Source organism: Crocuta crocuta, unplaced genomic scaffold (assembly GCF_008692635.1).
Source record: "Crocuta crocuta isolate KB4526 unplaced genomic scaffold, BGI_CrCroc_1.0 scaffold260, whole genome shotgun sequence".
Lineage (NCBI taxonomy): Eukaryota > Metazoa > Chordata > Mammalia > Carnivora > Hyaenidae > Crocuta > Crocuta crocuta.
The window spans coordinates 7,262,869-7,281,811 of record NW_027527525.1 but is presented as its reverse complement, the minus strand read 5'-3'; the positions used below and the strand labels follow the sequence as shown (position 1 = coordinate 7,281,811).

Genomic DNA, 18,943 nt, shown 5'->3' with positions numbered 1-18,943 from the left:
TTAAAAATTCTATTTCCTGTTTTTAAATTATATTTGTTTGGGGGCGCCTGGGTGGCTTAGTCGGTTAGGCGTCCGACTTTTGCTTAGATCATGATTTCGCGGTTCGTGGGTTCGAGCCCCGTGTCGGGCTCTGTGCTGACTGCCAGCTCAGAGCCTGGAGCTTGTTTCAGTCTGTGACTCCCTCTCTCTCTGACTCTCCCCTGCTCACGCTGTCTCTCTCTCTCCTAGAAATAAAAATAAAACCTTAAAAAAAATAAAACAATAAAAACAATTATATTTGTTTGTACTGATTAATGAAAGGAGACATTGTAGAACCAAGGAAAGGATCTCAAACCAGGGCTCAGTAGAGGTAGTTTCTAGTTATATGATTATGGACCAGTCAACCTCATTTCTCTGGTCCTTTATTTTCTCGTCTGTAATGTGTTGAGATCCTCTTCGGTGATTTCTAAGGTGCTTTCTAGCCTTTGAGTTCTTATCATCTCATGTTTTCCCACCATTATTAAAAGATAAGGAGTGTAAAAGTAATTATTTCTCGTAAGTGACCTAATAATTATTTCCACAAGAGGGAGCTTGAAAACTATGCTTTACCATAAGATGCCTTAAGTTTTCTAGACAAAGGCAGGTTTCTAATAAAGAGTTTAAGTAACTTTATGTTATGTAATAAATTTTTGAGAAAAGAAATTCATCATTTGGATAAAATGAGAAGATTTTGAAGAACTTCAGGACTTCATCGCATTTTCTAGTCAGCGCTGTTGTATGCCATTCATAGAAAAGAAGTATCCTTCTTTATTAAATGCTTAGTAATACCTTACTTTTAGGGTTCAGCAAAAATGGTTGGTCTATTAGTTATGATTTATATTTAATGTGCTAGATATAATTTAGGGAGTTTTTTTTCCCCCTTTTGTTGTTTTTTTGGGGGATGTGACTAATAACTTGGACTCTGTGAACCCTAGCTTCTACTAGTTATGTGACTGTAGACAAATTATTTAAAGTAAGGATAATAATAATATTGTAGTAGTGCCTCATGGATTGTCATGAAGATCAAATAAGATAATGTATCTTATTACTTAATAGTAATACTTAATAGTGCCTGACACATAGATCTATTTAATTAATATTACCTATTATGATTATAAGTAATGTGCATGTGTGTGCGTGTGTTTTCTAACTTACCCTTTTGTTTTAGCCTATATGAAGAATCTGCAGAAAATTTGCATCAATTGTCTGACAAACTTCCTTCTCCTGGTAATATTTTATGACTACTTTTGGTAATTTATGTCTTATACTTCCTATGAGTGAGTGAAGAATTCAACCTTTATGCTAATGTTCTCACTTCTAGTTTTGAAATTCAAAATGAAAAATAATTCTTTAATTGAAGTTGATACCAAGCATACTTCACTGCTTTAATAAAGTATATTACTAAGACACTACAGTTCTCTTAATTGTTTTTATTTAGTTAGACAAAAATTAGAACTTAGAAAATTAAATACCAGTCTCTGTTTCCTTATTCAGATATTACTGAAGAATCTTCCCACTATATACCATTGTTTTCCACAGTACGTTCTGTAGAATATGAGTCCTATAACAATTCCTGGAAAAAGAAGTTCTTTAATTTAGATCATTTTAGTAACATCTTTTAAAGTGTGGGGTCACTGTATACATTATCACATAGAAAGGTCTACAGTAAAAGAAGCCCTTCACTCAGCATTTGTTTACAGAGTCCATTTTTTCTTACAATAATGAAAAGTATATTTTATGAAATACTGTATCATGCTATTCTTACAGTTGTAGCCTGTCTGAAATTTATCTTTCTTTGTGTCAAGTAGCTGTTATCTAAAGCCTCGTACAATTTGGCATCTATAAATACTTTTGAAGAGCTTTCCTTAAATAATTTTCATTGCTGAAAGTCATTTATTAAGCGGACATTTGTTGAATCTATCATTGGTCATGTACTGTACTAGGAGCTGAGTATGTAATATGATGAGTAAAGCAAATGTGATTACCGTGAAGGACTTGATAGCTCACAGTCTGATCCTTATATTCAAGATACTATTTTAGTGCAAAGGATTCTATGTGGGAAATAACTGAATACATAAATAAATAAATATATCAATTTTTTAAATGATATGTGTCATATTCAGAATATGTATTGAAATATACATTGCTGTTTTGGCAGAATAGAAAGCTTTCAGTATCGAACTTCTGTTTGGTTTCTGTTTTATTTACATTTTGTTTGGTGTTTGGTAAATTTATAATTTTATAAAATGTGAAGTTTCATGAAGTTATGCTTTTTTCATAGGAACCACTGATATATAATTGAGCTTTCTGGGTGTTTTATTGTCATATAAAAGGAACTAATTCATTTGACCATTACAATTCTATATTAATGCATTCCCTTTTGTATAAATTAAGTATAGAAAAATATACTGAAATTGCACAGATTCTTTTTCTCCTTTTCTCTGTTCAATACAACAATAGCATTGATGATGTTAAGAGCAATGTGTATAATTAAGCATGCATTGGTACATAATTAGCAAGCAATTATGATAGAGTTCATTGTTTTCTGTTATGTTAGCTATTTCAAGATAACATGGCTTTAAATCAAATGATGAACATTTAAAAATTTTGAACTTCTAAATATGTATATTGTTTTGAAGAATTTCAGAATTAAAGTCTTTTATCTTCCAAATAGATATAAAATTCAGTTGTTACAACACTATTTTGAGACATTTGTTTTCTAACATTTTTTTAAATTATTCTCTTTCTAGGTAGAGCAATGATAGATGTGATACTGTTGCCTTCTGACAAAGATCCTCCCAAGTTGAAAGACTGTTTACCGACTATAGGAGCGTTAAAACATTTGAAGGAATGGTATTCAGCAAAAATTACTATAGCAGGAAATAATTGTGTAATGTAAGCTTCTTTGTTCATATTTAGTTGCTCTCTGTGTAGTGATTTTACAATGAACATGCTATCCTATTTTTAATAACTTGTCATTTGAAGATTTTTTTTGATGTGATAAGATAGTTTTATAACCTTTATGTTAGAAGTTTATTGAGAAGATCTGGATTTTTATTATTTCGTATTTAATATTTCTGAGATATTTAAGTTTTTAGCAAGTGTCATCAATGCTGTTTTATAACCACTATTTTTTAAAAAAATTTTTTAAATGTTTTATTTATTTCTGAGAGAGAGACAGAGACAGAGACAGCGTGAGCAGAGAAGGGTCAGAGAGAGAGGGAGACACAGAATCTGAATCAGGCTCCAGGCTCTGAGCTGGCTGTCAGCACAGAGCCCGACACGGGGCTCGAACCCACAAACTGTGAGATCATGATCTGAGCTGAAGTCAGACGCTTAACTGACTGAGCCACGCAGGCGCCCTTGTTTTATAACCACTATTGAGCATTGATTATCTAAACACACTGTGTGCTTTTACATAGGTTTTATTGTCCATTGAGCACCACGATGAATACCATGGATACACTGGATTTGAAATATCGTATTTGTTTCTGTTTTATATGCAGTGTAGAAATAGACATACACTGTTGCAAATTATGATCCTTTTAGTAAGGATCAATTGTATAATACTGTTTGATCCTTAAGTATTCCATTGGATTTATTAACTTTGTGATTTTCTTCATTTAACAAATGTTTTTTGAGCACTAAGTTTATGCCAAGCACAGCAATAGATGCTTTTGAGTTAAAAAGGTGAGATTTGATCTTATTCATTGAAATACAGGAAGAAATAGGAATGCTGATAGTCATGATAGTCTGTGATAAGTACTATTATGGAATTCCATACAAGCTGTATGGGAAAAAATTAGGAGAGGAATTCTCCCTTTGAACATAAAGGCCTAATATTAAATCTGTGTATGTATATATACATGCATGTATATATCTGACACATTTAAGCCAATATTAAATGGACATGTGATAGAGACTCCCTCAGAGACTGACTTCAGGAATGTTCTATAATATTAATACATATATGCAGTGGTAGAAGCTTTGCATTTTTGCATGTTAGGATTGTAGTTATCCATAACCATTAAATCTAACTAAGATAAAAAACCCTGTATTTAACTATCATAATCTTTTATTTATAGAAATTGTCAGAAAATTGCAGAATACCTTTCTGCTAATATCATATCTTTGGAAGATCTCAAAAATGCTATTGACTCAAAGGAATTATGGAGGGGAAAGATTCAGATATGGGAAAGAAAGGTAAGTGGATTTCTCAGTTATCATAGCTTGTAAAGCAGGGCTTTCAACTTTATTTACAACACAGATAGCTTAAATGAATGAAAATGTACCTTATAAATATAGATGTTCTAGAATAGCAACATCTGAGAAGAATTTTCTGTGATAATAGAAATATTCTTCCTGTGTTAACACAGTAGCCACTGGCCTTATATTGCTACTGAGCACTTTATATGTGACTACTTCAACCAAAACATTGAATTTTTAACTTTATTTTAATTAAGTTAAATAGTCACCAAGGTTATGTTTTGGACATGGCAGTTCTAGAATCTAACATTCTTTCTTTAAAAACAGAAATTTGACATGAGTTGAGTTCATGTTATTTATCCAAGCTGCTTTATATCAGTACGTGTATAAGACCATATTCTCTTACTTAGGCCACCACTTTAAATGATCTCTGCTCTCTACTAACCAGCTCTCTGATTTTGAACACTTTTTTGTAATCTTTCAGGATCCCAGATTTCTTAACTACAAGATGAGACTATTAGATTAGACAAGCCCCTCTAATCTTAAATTTATGTGAGATTCCAGTTCTCTTTTGGCATCTCTTACAATGAATGAATATGTTTGGTGGCTTTTATAAGTTGTGTCCATGTTAAAATAAATATATTTCTAGCATTGTATATATTTTTAAATATAGGCAAAACTAAAATAAGAAAGTTTCTTAATGTTTGTTCAGGGTGGCATGGGCGTATCTTTATTTATAGAAATAAAGGTTTATTCTACTAATTACTAGATTTTTTTCTTTTCAATTTGCACTTAATTATCGCTTAATAAAACTTCTGGTAAGAAAATAGGAATTAATGTGATTGGGTCCTTCTTTCTGATTTACATGCTGCCTCATCTTTGCCTTGGGAAAGTTAAACCTACAGGTAAACCTCTGCAAATGATTTTAACATAAACAAGCCAAGCCACATAGCCAACTGGAAGAGTATAAGATACAATTAGCTACGAGAATTGTTTTTGTGTACATTTTTTGAAACTGCATGTTTGCATGCAGACAAATAATTGGAGGGTTCTTTTCATGTGATTCTTTTATTGTTTTATGGATAGGAAATTAAATGTTCATACTCCACAGGATGCATTTACAACTTGAAATCACTTGCTTTGGTGGAGAATAGCTTTTAATATAGGTAAATTGTAGTGATTAAAGACGTAGATTCTAGAGTTAGATTGTTGGCATTCAAATCCCTATTCTATTTCCTGCTAATTTTGTGTGACCTACTGGGCAGTATTTAGCCATTTGGTACCACAGTTGTCTTCATCTGTAAGATCAGTATAATAACAGTTCCTACCTCATAGATTATTATGAAGGTTAAATTATGTAAAGTACAAAGTAACCACTCATTAAATACTAGCTATCATTGATACCATTATAATTAACACCTCTACTATTACTACTTCTGTAGGAATTGATTTTTTCATGAACTTATTTTGATAGCAAACTACGTGTGAGGCATTGTCCTAAGGGTTTGTGGTAAATAAGACAGACAGGCTTGATTTTCGCAGAGCTTACAGACTGGTAGGAAGCCAGATATTGAACAAGTATATGTAAAGGAGGTTTGGCTCTGTGGTTGCGTAGAATGGCCTTAATATACTCTTGTGGGCTGGTGTGGGGCAATGAGAGCTTTTCATGAAAAGATCCATGTGTAAGTTGAAACAGAAAGGATGTGTTCATAAATGGAAGAACCACATTTTGAACTGAAGAATCAAATATATTTACATGTGGTTTTCTTCTCAACTTTTACATTGCATTAAGATGTATTGTTCTTTGTAACTTTATTGATGATGTTTGTAACTGTGTTCTCTTGGTTTCTTTTCAGTTTGGATCTGAAATTAGTTTTCCTGGATTTTGTTTAAAGGGAGTCACACCTAAGAATTTTAGTGCATTTACTTTAAATCCTTGTAATCTTGCCAAAAAGACAGTACCATCAAAGGATAAGAATATTTTACCAAAGGTAATCTATGTTTAATTAATTTTGCAGTCATCCATTCATGCATATTTTTGTTCTTATAAAGATATCTTTGAATCTTGAAATTAACATTCCTAGTATATGTGCTTAAATGTGCTCACTTGCATAATTGTTTATTATAACTATAATTAAGTGCTTAAATCACACTTTGCTATTAGCACTGAATGTTGGCAAAACTATCATTACTTTATTTTTAAAATGGATCAACTGTAGATCAATCAAGGCCTGAAACTTCCTTTGGTTAGGACTTTGCTGTGAGATCTTTAAGTCTCAGTTTGGAGGGAATATGATACACTGGAAAAAGAACAGACCTTGACGTTGGGTAGACCTGGGTTTGAAACCTGCCTCTGTTACCTATAAGGTGTTGTAACCTGGGTAGATTGATTAAATCAGTTGTGAAAGGGCGACAATAACACACTTACCTTACAAAGTTATAAAGGTTAAGTGAGGTAAGGGATTACAGTACCTCACATTTGCTTCTTTCACAGTTTAAGAAGCGTTGGTTTGTGTCCCATATCTCCATAGGTTTATTCTTAAAATGCAGGTAATTATAAAATATAATAATTTTAAAAGAGTTTAGTTGATCTTTTTTTAATATTAGAAAAATAACATAAGAAGATGTGTTTATGTAGAAATTCACTTCGAAAGACCCAATTCAAGAATGTGAAAACAACAGTCATGAAATTACAATGATGTCAGTTTGATGGGTAATAATTTCTGATCAAAGGGTAGCATAAAAGGGGCATATTTCTGATGTGAACACGTTCACCACTATTTGTTCATAATTGCTTACTTTAAGTAACCTACCATGGCCATCTTTCACAGGAATATTAATAGTCTTTTTTAAATATTCTAAGATTGATTACCTCAGTGTTTCTTCTTTGTAGTACATCTTTCAAATATGAATTATATATTTAAATTTTGCTGCTATTGACGGAAATCTTAGGGTAAAACCTTTTCAGTAAATGTCTGTCTGTCTGTCTCTCTCCACATGCACACACACACACACCTACACATACACGCTGTAAGTGTATGTGTATGTTTTTATGTGTATATATATGCATAATTGTATATGGTGAGAATACTCAGCTTTCTGCAAGTTTGAAACTTTGCATCATCTCCTCAAGATATGATTGCTTTTCTTTGCCGTTCTTGTGACATACTCTAGCCTCAACTCTTAAAATACCTGTCCTCCACTTTTAGGCTCTGCCCAAAGAAATACTGCAATTTTATTTCTCCAAGTGGAGCTATCTTTGTTAATTAGGACTCCTGGCTTCACTAGTTCTCTTAATTTCTTTAGCATTTCTTTCAAGGATCTTATTTTATTTTATCTTTTCTTATTTTTAAAAATTTTTTTATTTTTATTTTTACTTTTATTGTTATTTTTATTTAATTTTTATCTCAGCATACCACTCAATCTAAATTCATCCCGGAGAATCTTCTCCTTTTCTCTTGCAGACCCTCTAAATTTGTTTCTTCAACATCCCAACCTTTTGGGTCATCTGTCTGTCTTGCTGAAAATAAACACAAAAAGTTGAGTACTCCTGTCTTCTGTTGCTTGCCTCTTTCTAGGCTCATTTTCCCTATGTTAAAACTCTTTAGTTGCTAAGAAATCTCTATGTCTGTCTTGACTCTGAAAGGTAGAATTAGAATGCAAGAAACTCTTATCTGCTATAGAAGATATGATGTTTGGCTTGCGTGATGTCCAAATACTTGCTTTTAAGCATCTATTTTGAAGTGTTAAGCCCTAATTGTTAATTGGTTCACTTTTATTTTATTTATAGAATTTAAAGTATTATATAATTTTATTTCTTTCCTAGGTTTTCCATTATTATGGCCCTGCTTTAGAATTTGTGCAGATAATAAAATTATCAGATCTGCCCTCCTGCTATATGTCAGACATTGAATTTGAATTGTATCCTTTTATTTATGTATTCATTTTAGATTATATTTGCTGTGTCACACAGAATGTTTTCTTCGCTTTTAGATATTGGACCATGCTGGGTTTTTTTCTTTAATAATATTCAGTACATTTTTCATTGCCATTGTTTTAAGAGAGAGTCTACAACTTTGAAAAAACAAAAATAACAGGAAATTGTTGCCTGGAAATGGAACACTAGCATGGTGTTCTTAAATTTTTGTGCAGAAACTACAGTTTTTACACATCTGTTTTTCTGATAGTGGGTAGGAATGCTCTTCATAGAAACATTATTTCTTGGTATATTTTCAGAATTAGAAAGATATTTTTCCTTAAGGAAAGGACTAATTGTGAATTCTCACAGGTAAATTTTTAATTAATGTAAGCACCTTGTGAATTAGAAAATCAAACTTGTTTCAGGGAGTTGAATAGTTTCTCAGTTACCATTCTATATAATTTCTTTAACTTTAATGCAGAGGGTTGACAAAAAACAATACCAAACAGAATTCCATGTTGCTGTTGGAGCAGATTTCTTCTCTGTGTGGCAAGGTATGGTGTTTTGTTTTGTTTTAACTTAAAGTTTAAGGATGTGCCAGTAAAGGGAATACAGGCCCCTGTGGCTCAGTCGGTTGAGTGTATGGCTCTTGCTTTTGGCTCGGGTCATGATCCTAGTGTCATGGGATCGAGCCCTGTGTTGGGCCTGCACTGAGCATGGAGCCTGTGTGGGATGCTCGCTCGCTCTCTCACTCACACTCTCTCTCTCTCTCTCTCTCTCTCTCTGTCCCTCTCCCCTGCTTGCTCTCTCTCTAAGATACATAAAAAAAAAAAAAAAAGGAAAAAATAAAAAATAAAAGAGAATGTAATTTGTTAATCTGTTTTTGCATAATGATTTTGCTCCTTGAATATAACATGATTTTGGTCCTAACAGATACTAAAATACTTAGGACTTCCCATAATAATATAAAGTCTTCTGCAGACATGAAATGATGTTTTGTTTTTAGAAGAGATTTTCAAAGATAAGCTTCATGACTGGTAATTTTGTTAGTTTTAAAATTTGAGAACATGTTAGATTATTGTTAATCTACTCCTTCAGCATGTGATTTCAGTTAGGTGAGAAGATCCTCGTACACTAGCATTATCTTTTTCATGGTGGTTCGGGGGGTGGAAGTGAAGAAAATTTCTAAAGCCTCACTGAATTATCATTTGTGAATTTTCAGTTTTTCTTAATTCTAGTGATGTTTATAAGATTTGTGGCTATTTTGTAGTTATTTATATATAGATATACATATAAGTATATATTAAAGTCATCTATTTAAAGTCAACTACAGTTTTAGGGACATCTGGGTGGCTCAGTCGGTTGAGCATCCCACTTTGGCTTGGGTCATGATCTCGCAGTTCATGAGTTTGAGACCCATGTCAGGCTCTGTGCTAACAGCTCGGAGCCTGGAGCCTGCTTCAAAGTCTATGTCTTTTCTCTGTTCCCCTCCCCTGCTTGTATTCTGTCTCTCTCTCTCAAAAACAAATAAGCATTAAAAAAATTTTAAGTCAACTACAGGTTTTAATGGGAAAAACTAAAAGTTTGCATTTCTTTCTAGTTATTTGTTTAACTACTGTGTTTCTATGAAAACAATTTTTGATGCACAGAGTATTCATTGGCAATATTTACATAACATTAACTGTTTTAACAACAAACTATATCAAACAATTCTGCTTGGAGAAAAATGATTATTATAATCATAGTTTCCCTATGGCACTATAATCAAATATTGGTTATAGTTCCCTTAGAAAATTGATATGGTAACAGAAATATGATTTTGGCCTTAAGATGCTTGACTGTACAAGTAATTTCAAATTTTGACTTGCAGCCTGTTTTTCCATGAATTTAAGATTTTGAGTAGTGCCCCAAAGTATTAACTAGATGAAGTAGCCTTTAAAGGAACAGCCTGAAGTATAATATTAGCCTGTGTTTTCATCCTCTAAAGAATGCCTAATGTGCTATATTTTGAAATTTTAAAACTTATCTTTGCTTATTTATCCTATTATGGGCTAGACACTGTTGTAGATATTAGGGATCTCATGATAGATTGCACAGATGAAGACTATCCTCATAGAACTTACATTTTGGTAGGAAAAATAGAAAGTAAACCATGAGAACTGTGAAGAAAATAAGCTGACTGCAAGAGAGTAATTGGGTGGAGGACCTACTTTAAACTTATCTACAAAAATATGAACAGAGAAGTCTTGTGAAGTGACATAGTAAAAAAAGCAAAAAGCAAGAAGAATAAAATAATATTTTCCTATTTCTTCTTTTTTTTAACAGAGAGAGCATGAGCAGGGGTGGGGTGGGTTGGTGTGAGGGAGGGGCAGAGGGAAAGAGAGAGAACCTTAAGCAGACTCTGTTCATTGTGGAGCCCAATGCAGGACTCCATCCCACAGCCCTGGGATCATGATGTGAGCCAAAAGTGAGAGTCAGATGCTCAACCAGCTGAGCCACCCAAGCACCCAATTTTGTTTTTATTTTAACCCAAGTAACTAAATAGTTCTCTTTGTAACCTTATCTAGTTCACCTAATCTTTTGGGGCCTCTTCATTCTAGGAAATGAGATTATCACTTATCATTAATAATCTTACATATGTTATCGAATAAGGGAGGGAAGGACTATCATAGAGTAGAAAGTTTCCACTTTCTGAAAGAGTATGTACTTCAGAAAACTTGGGTTTAACTCCTAGCTCTGCCACTCACTGGCTTATAGCTTTTTAAATTGTAAACTGTAAATAATAATTCCCGTTTTACCTATTTCAAAAGTTGTAATGAAAACCAAATTGGAATATATTTTATAAGCTGTGAAGTATGACATAAATGATGATTGCTAACTAACTTTTATGGTTTTTAAAAAAATTTTAATGTTTATTTGCTTTTTGAGAGAGAGAGAGAGACAGAGATGTGAGTGGGGGAGGGGCAGAGAGAGGGAGAGAGACAGAATCCAAAGCAGCTCCAGGTCTGAGCTGTCAGCACAGAGCCTGACGCAGAGCTCGAACCCACAGACTGTGAGATCATAACCTGAGCTGAAGTCAAATACTTAACCAACTGAGCCACCTAGGCGCTCTAATTTTTATGGCCTTTGAAATGTATCTGGCCCAAATGATAGACATGCATATGTGAAATATTTTCCTTAAAAGCATATAGGCACCAAATAACCTCTAGATGTTTTGAAGATAAGATGAAATTTTTAGGAATTAGTTTTCTAGATAATTTTCCAAGTCAAGATCAGACACAGACCTGTAATTTAACACAGGCATAAAATAATCCTTAATCCATCAAGTTATGGAAGATAGGCAATGCAAATACTAAAAGCAAATGAAACTATTGATATTTATATCATGTTTTCAGTTTTGTTCTAAATTTGGTATATTAGATTTTCATTTTTATTGCTTTGTGGACGACTATAAAATATTATTATTTATCAGTAAGGGATAAATAAATGATGGAATTTTGTATATATGTTCCTACTTTAATATAGCAAAAGGGATATTTTTTGGAAACATAATTTAGGTAACATATCTCCAAATGTGAAGCACTGTATTTTCCTTTTATATTGGGTCAGAATTAGTCTTTTACATTTTTGGAAAAATTAGTTTTCATTTGCATGCTCATTCTTTGAAATAATTCTTATGCTTTATAACTTGGTTTTCATTTATTTATTCAACAATTTGTATGTGGGGTTGGGGGAGAGACTGCCTGTTATGTGCCAGCTGCTTGTTTCAGTACTGGAGAGAATAAAATGCTTCCCCTTCTTCAGAAGCATTCATAGTACTTAAATTCTAGTGGTTTATATGGTCTTTAAAATTTTTTAGAGTTTATTTCTTTATTTTGAGAGAGACTGAGGCAGCCTAAGGTGGGAGGAACAGAGAGAGAGAGAGAGAGAGAGAATCCCAAGCAGGTTCTGTACTGCCAGCTCAGAGCCTGATGTGGGACTCAAACCTGTGAAGCCTTGAGATCATGACCTGAACTGAAACCAAGAGTCAGATGCTTAACCATCTGAGCCACCCAAGCATAGTGGTTTGTATGATCTTAAGTCAACTTTTGACTTAAAAAAGCAAAGTTTGATTAACCCCAGAATAAAAATAAAGACCTTCTAGAGTAAAGCTTATGTTATTAGATTAGTAAAAGATAAGAGGATTTTTAGGGAGCCACGATGTCTCCTAATCACAGAGCCAGGAAATATTTTTTAGGAGGAGAATTGCAAGGTTAGAAACAAGATGCCATAGTGCCTGTTTGTTCAGGGGACGCCTACTGAGAAGATTGAATCAAGGTTTTGAAATTCAGATTTGAAATCTTATTTGGTTTTTAAATTCTGGAGATAGAATGTTCACCCAGAAGTAGCGTCCTCAGGTCTCAGAGCATATCTAATGGTCAGTGCATGGGTGAGAGTGTGTTATCAGAATCCAGGTTTAATGGGTACACTATAAACAATTGACATACATATTTTTATAGCAGATTATAGTTTATGGGATTTAGAAATAATTTTCATATTTATAGCAAATGTGTATTCAAGAATAAGCTGTTTCAAACATATGGCTATTTCTTTGGCTGGGTGGGACATATAAAAATATAAGGTAAATAATATAATATTTAAGTTGTGCATCAAAATGCATTTAACATCTCTAATTTGTTAAGTTAATTATAATATTATATAGCTAAGTTGTTAACTGGGCCCTGCTCTAGCATACTCATGTGACAGCTTTGTCTATCTCTTGGGCCAGCTTTGGGCTATGTAGTCTTATATATTTATGTAAGTATGAAGAAGTAGGACTTAGTATTTCAAATGTTAACTATACATCTTTCGTACTTAATGATTAGTTTCTATTGCTTATATTTTCATTTTTAGTGTCTAATAATTATGTGGAATACATTTGACGTAGAATAAAAAAAGATTTGGCTGTAATAGCAAAGAAAAATAAACAATTTTTCCCTTATTTTATTCCTAATATACTTATTTGTATAACTAAGAGTACATGACTAAAGATAATAAATAGTAAAAAAAGCCTAGTACATAAAAGTGTTGACTTAGTATCACATGTCATCTGACTCATTCATCTACAGAGGACAGTTAAAAGTGACTTTTCATTAGATTTGAGATCTTTGGCAAATGTCTTGCTTAGATTTCCCCAGAGTTAAACAAAACAAAACAAAACATATTTATTGGGATTTGCTGATTGTTGTAGCTTACGTTTCTAAAATAACGGGTAAAATGTAGCTTTCAGAGTTGTAGTTTGTTTATTCAGTACTTAATCAAATTGAGAATTTACCTAAATATAACATGCTGGTTTGGGGGGAACAAATATTTAATGAACATCTGTATGCCCAGCCCTGGGATACAAAGATGAATAAGCTGAGTTTTCTCATAAATCAGTCGGAGCTGCTGTACGTTTTCTGGCATATGATTCATGGTTTCTTGGCATTGAATACCTTATTAGCGTTAGATTTCTGCTTTCTAGGAACAAAAGTTTTGAAATTACCTACAAATATATTGTAATTTTGCAACCAGAACAATAATCTTCCCAGTCAAAAGCTTATAAAACTGGCTAAGTATGACAGAATCTTTTGATGAAAGAATTGAATTCCCAGCTTCTCATGGGTTTGCAGATACACAAAGAAATAACACCACAACCTGGACTTGAAGCAAATATTGGGAATAACAAGGTTTCAGAGATATATAAGACTCTGTGTGAATACCTTTGTCTGTTTTTTTACTTCTTTTTTGAAATACAGTTTGGTTTGGGCATTGTTTTTGTTTTTCTATTTTTTTTTAGTGGAGTAGTTGTGAGAGAGCATTACAAAGTACATGTTATATCGGGAAATTAGAGTGGAAATTTATCAGATGACACTATTTAAGAATTAATGTTAGTGTGCACTAAAAATGTGTTCTGTTTTATCCAGGTTGGTGCTCTTTTTGTATTGCCATGTACTGTTAGCAACATACTAGTTCCACCTCCCAGCCAACTCAGTTCAAGAAAATGGAGAGAATATATAGCTAAAAAGCCTAAGACAATCAGTGGTAAGTAGTAAATCTTTTAAGTTGTTTTATGAAATGGAGATAACATTCTTTTTTAAAAAAATTTTTAAATGTTTATTTTTGAAGGAAAGAGGGTGTGAGCGAGGGAGGGTTGGAGAGTAAGAGAGAGAAACAGAATCTGAAACGGACTCCAGGCCCTGAGCCATCAGCACAGAGCCCGACACAGGACTCGAACTCACGAACTGCGAGATCATGATCTGGGCCAAAGTCAGTTGCTTTGGCCCAGATCGAACACAGGGCTGGAACTCATCAATTGTGAGATCATGACCTGAACCGAAGACAGACACTTAACCGACTGAGCCACACAGGCACCCCAAGGATATAACATTCTTTATGAGAAAATAATATTTATTACTCTTGATTAAGACAAACCCACATCATTTAAGTATTTTTTATTATATCTAATAACCTACTGTATCACAAAGTATATTCTACCTTATTTATTCAAAAAATATCAGTGCTCTAAAGACAGAAATTTTGGTTAAATAGATAGCCAATTATATTGAACATTGGTTTCTTAGAGGCATTTCAGAAGTGACATTTATGAAAATAAAGTGATTAATTTATTACATGGTACATTAAAAATACAAATTTTTGATTACAGTTTTCTAAAGAAACCAGTATTTAAAAATTATATGCTATGCAGTATTCTAATGTACTTTAGAAATAATTGGCTCATTTAATTCCTATAATAGCCCTATAAATGTATTTTTATATTCATTTAACAGATTAGGAAATTGGGGCTTGGAAAAGTTACAGAGCTATTAATTGGCAGGATCTTGGTTCAAATCCTGGTTCTGACAGTTAATAGCTCTGTAACTTCTCCAAGGATTTGAACCCAGGCTCTGTGCTCTTAAACACTGCACTGTGTTGCTTCCAGAAATTTATTACATTCAAAATGTCATTAAAAAAAATGAAATCTTAATTTCTGTTGTAAAATCTGATCATTTATATCCATAAATATTCTAGTATTTCATGAGATAATTATAGCTCAAAATGTTAGTTACTTGCCCAAAGTCATATAGATAAAGAGTGTTCATGTTTTGCTTATATCTGTTATTTTTTTATTGGGTAATAATTTGGTTAAGTATTTTTGAGTTTATAGTCAGTTTTTGTGACCCATGATATGATGGGACTAAGCAATGCAATTGAAACATATCCACCTGGTTTGTTCTAGAAGAAATCTCTAGAAATACTACAGAGCCAAACAATCCTGAGGAACACAAACTAAAAATTAGCAGCTTACACAGTATTATATAGGAAATAGGTGAAAAAAAAAAAAAAAGAAATAGGTGAGATACTGAAATCCATTTTAGCAAATGTTGAATTTGAAATGCAGTTGATATCTATATGGAAATTTAAATTTAGAGTTTGAAGTTAGGTCTCTTATCTCTAGAGAGTGATCAGGGCAAGAGATTGAGATTTTGAGTTTACCAGCTGTTTTGTCTATTTTATAACATACCAACCTAAAACTAAGTGGCTTCAAAGAGCAAATGCTTTATTTCTCACATTTCTGCAATTTGAACCAGGTTCATTCGCGTGGTTCTTCTACCAGTCTTACCGGTGGTCATTGATGTGTCTGCACTGAGCTTGTGGATTGTTCAGAAGTTTGGCTCTGCTTGGGATGCAGGGACAATGATCTTTCATTCTCCATGTAGTCTCAGAGCCTTTTCCTTGCCCCATGGTTTCATCACGTGGTCTCTGTAGCATGTTTGCTAGAATTTTTACATGGTGGCCCAAGACTCCAGCAAAACTTAACAAAAGTCAAAGCTTGCCAGGATGTTTAAGGTTTCGTCCCAGAACTGGCTCGGTGTCACTTCTGCTGTATTCTTTTATTTAAAGCTACTCACAGGAATGGCCCAAACTCAAAAGGGAGGTGACGAGACAAGGGTATGAATACTGAAAAGCCTCCAGTGTCAAAGCCTCTGGTGGCCCTGTACAGGTAACAGTTGAAGCCTTAGGAGTGTTTAGACAAAACCATGTAGGTAGCATGACTAGAGAGGGGAGCCTGGACTAGGATCTTCAGAAATACCTGAATATGAGGTAAAAGTAGAGGAAAAGTTGGGAAATGATTTAGTAAATAGTAGTTGGAAGACCCTAGAGAGCTGTAACATTAATGTCAGCATTAGAATACCATTTATTGCATGATACCAGCATGGGAAATAAAGAGTCAAACTGGGTCCTTAACGCTTGAGGAAGTAGTTGCATGGTCCTTTTCTTTATGAAATATAGTCAAGTGATGAAGGAACTTTGAAAAATCATTATAAATCTGTTTAGTTGACAGTGTGAAGTTGAAGTGGAGGATACATCCAGAGTGTATGGCAACATAGTTGTAAGAAATCAGAAGAGCTTCCTGTAGGAAGAGACATTGCTAATATAGTTTGTTGCACTGTACCAGCACATAAAGAAGTGTAGCTTTGACCCTGCTCAACTCCTCAGAGAGAATAGATACGGATACGTGGTGATTTTGCCAGATGCTTAAACAAACTCATAAATAGATTTGCCAGATGGCAGTAGAATCAATTTCACTTATTCATGAAATCATAGGATGATATTTACCCATTTCTCAACATTACATATGTTTAAGGCTTATTAATAGGAATTGAATATTAATATCACCTAAGTAAACTTGAGTATGTTCGGGGCAGCCCATTATTTCTTTTTCCTTTGTTACTTTTTCTAAGGTTATTTATTGTTTTAGAATTTATTCTTAACTGGGTTTTTTCATGATTTTTTTAAAAAAAAATTAATGTTTATTTTGGAAGGAGAGAGACAGAATATGAGTGGGGGAGGGGCAGCGAGAGAGGGAGACACAGAATCTGAAACAGGCTTCAGGCTCTGAGCTGTCCGCATAGACCCTGCTGCGGGGCTCAAACTCACAAACCATGAGATCGTGATCTGAGCTGAAGTCTGACTGACTGAGCCACCCAGGTGCACCTTGCCTTTTTTCTTAAAATTTTTTTTTAAGTTTTTTTCATGATTTTTATTGCAAACTTAAGAAAATGCCTTATCATGTGACTTGATTTGATTTCTTTAAAGTTAATCATCTTTTGAAATTTAGAGATCAGTATTGATAACTTCAGAATAATAAGACATGTATCACATGGCAATCTACAAGGCCAGATTGTTGATTCCTGGTTAAGCTGTGTCATTAAGTGCTGATTAAGCTGATACTCTACAGTATATATTTTTTTAATCTTAGAAGTAGAAACAGTCCAATTGAAGAGTTGATTATTAAGTTCTATTCTACCCATAACTCTTTCAATAGAAGAAATTATCTCATTGACAGAACTCCTTTTGTAAAACAAGAGGAGCCAAATTTCGGCTAGTGTAAAGTTTTAATAGCTCTTACTTAGGAAAACATCATATCCCATTCATATCCCAGTGGCCTGTCTAACTATTCCAAATAAGACATCAACTAACAGATCAGCATCTTAAGTCAGCTTTCTGTTTCACCATAACTTACTGCATTATGCCCAGCTGTTCTCTGCTGTTGCCAGACATGTCCCCTGTCCTCCAAGCTAAACTTTATACTGTTTCCTTAAACTAGTCTCTGATTTTAGTTCTTTATGACCTTGTTATTCATTCATTCATTTATTCCTTTCTTGAAGATTGATAGCTATAATGTATCAGGCATTATGTTACTTGGAGATTGGTGATGAGCAAGGCAGACTTGGCTTATACTCTCCTGGAATTTAAACTGTAACAGAAAATAGGTATTGAGAGGTCGTTATAAGCCTTACTTAATTATAACATTGCATTCAGTAGCAGCCAACTATAAATAATCCACAAGAGATAGTACATAAAAAAAGTTAGATGTAGAAAAGCTATTATGTTACCATTTGTGATAAAAAAACAATTTGGAGTGTGTGTGTGTAAGCACTTGTATGTATTTGTTTATATAAATATAAGTTTTGCATTAAATACTCAGTTTTTCAGCAGTTATTTTACTGAGTATCCACAGTATAATATACACCATTATACATGCTGGACCGGATGTAAATCATTTAGAACAAAGTCCTTGTCCTCAGGGAGCTTATGACAGTGGAGGTAATAAGTTTAGATTTTACTTCAGACACCCATATCGCTAGGTCTCTCAGTTTTGAGGGTCCTTTAGTCCAGTCATTTTCTCATTCAGGATCTAATTTGCCATCCCATCTAAAATTGCAGATACACTCTTCATCTAGATTATATCCATTTCTCCAGCTTTATTTTTTCTCCTTAGTTCTTAGCACTATCTCATATACTGTGTGTTTTTTTCTCAAAATGAGAAGAGACAAGATGGAATTTTTTATTTTTATCCATTGCTTTATTTCAGTGCCTGGAACTGTGCCTGATACTTATTAGGTACTCAAAAGTATTTGTTAAATAACACATAAAATATATAATATATTTCCAGGTATAATAACTGTTGTCTAGAAAAGTAAAGAAGACCATAAATGGATTCCATTCATTCAGTGAAACAAAATTTGTGCCCCAGTTTTTATCAGTGCCTTAGGCTTAACAAATCATGTCTGATGAAATGAAATACATGCATATGTATTAGTTTGAACCATATGGTATTGCTGTATTTGTATATCAAAAAATTGTTACGTATCAGCAGTTTCATATGGTTTGACCTAAAATAGAAAAACAATGTCCCATTTGAATTATGCTTAAATTAAGCGTAGCCAAAGAATGAGTTTTAAAAGTGATTTTCTGTGAAATACCCAGAAAATA

General features: G+C 33.4%; 1 protein-coding gene across 5 annotated transcripts in view; it reads left to right on the top strand.

The window, feature by feature from the left end:
* Nucleotides 1–18,943, top strand: part of MTBP (MDM2 binding protein) — a 78,412-nt gene that overhangs the window by 8,564 nt on the left and 50,905 nt on the right. For all 5 annotated transcript variants that reach the window (XM_077764720.1, XM_077764729.1, XM_077764713.1 and 2 more), the window contains exons 5-11: nucleotides 1,187–1,245; nucleotides 2,769–2,913; nucleotides 4,104–4,221; nucleotides 6,081–6,215; nucleotides 8,051–8,145; nucleotides 8,625–8,697; nucleotides 14,089–14,206. In XM_077764720.1, coding sequence (XP_077620846.1) covers nucleotides 1,187–1,245; nucleotides 2,769–2,913; nucleotides 4,104–4,221; nucleotides 6,081–6,215; nucleotides 8,051–8,145; nucleotides 8,625–8,697; nucleotides 14,089–14,206 — 743 coding nt within the window. The remainder of the gene's footprint in view (nucleotides 1–1,186; nucleotides 1,246–2,768; nucleotides 2,914–4,103; nucleotides 4,222–6,080; nucleotides 6,216–8,050; nucleotides 8,146–8,624; nucleotides 8,698–14,088; nucleotides 14,207–18,943) is intronic.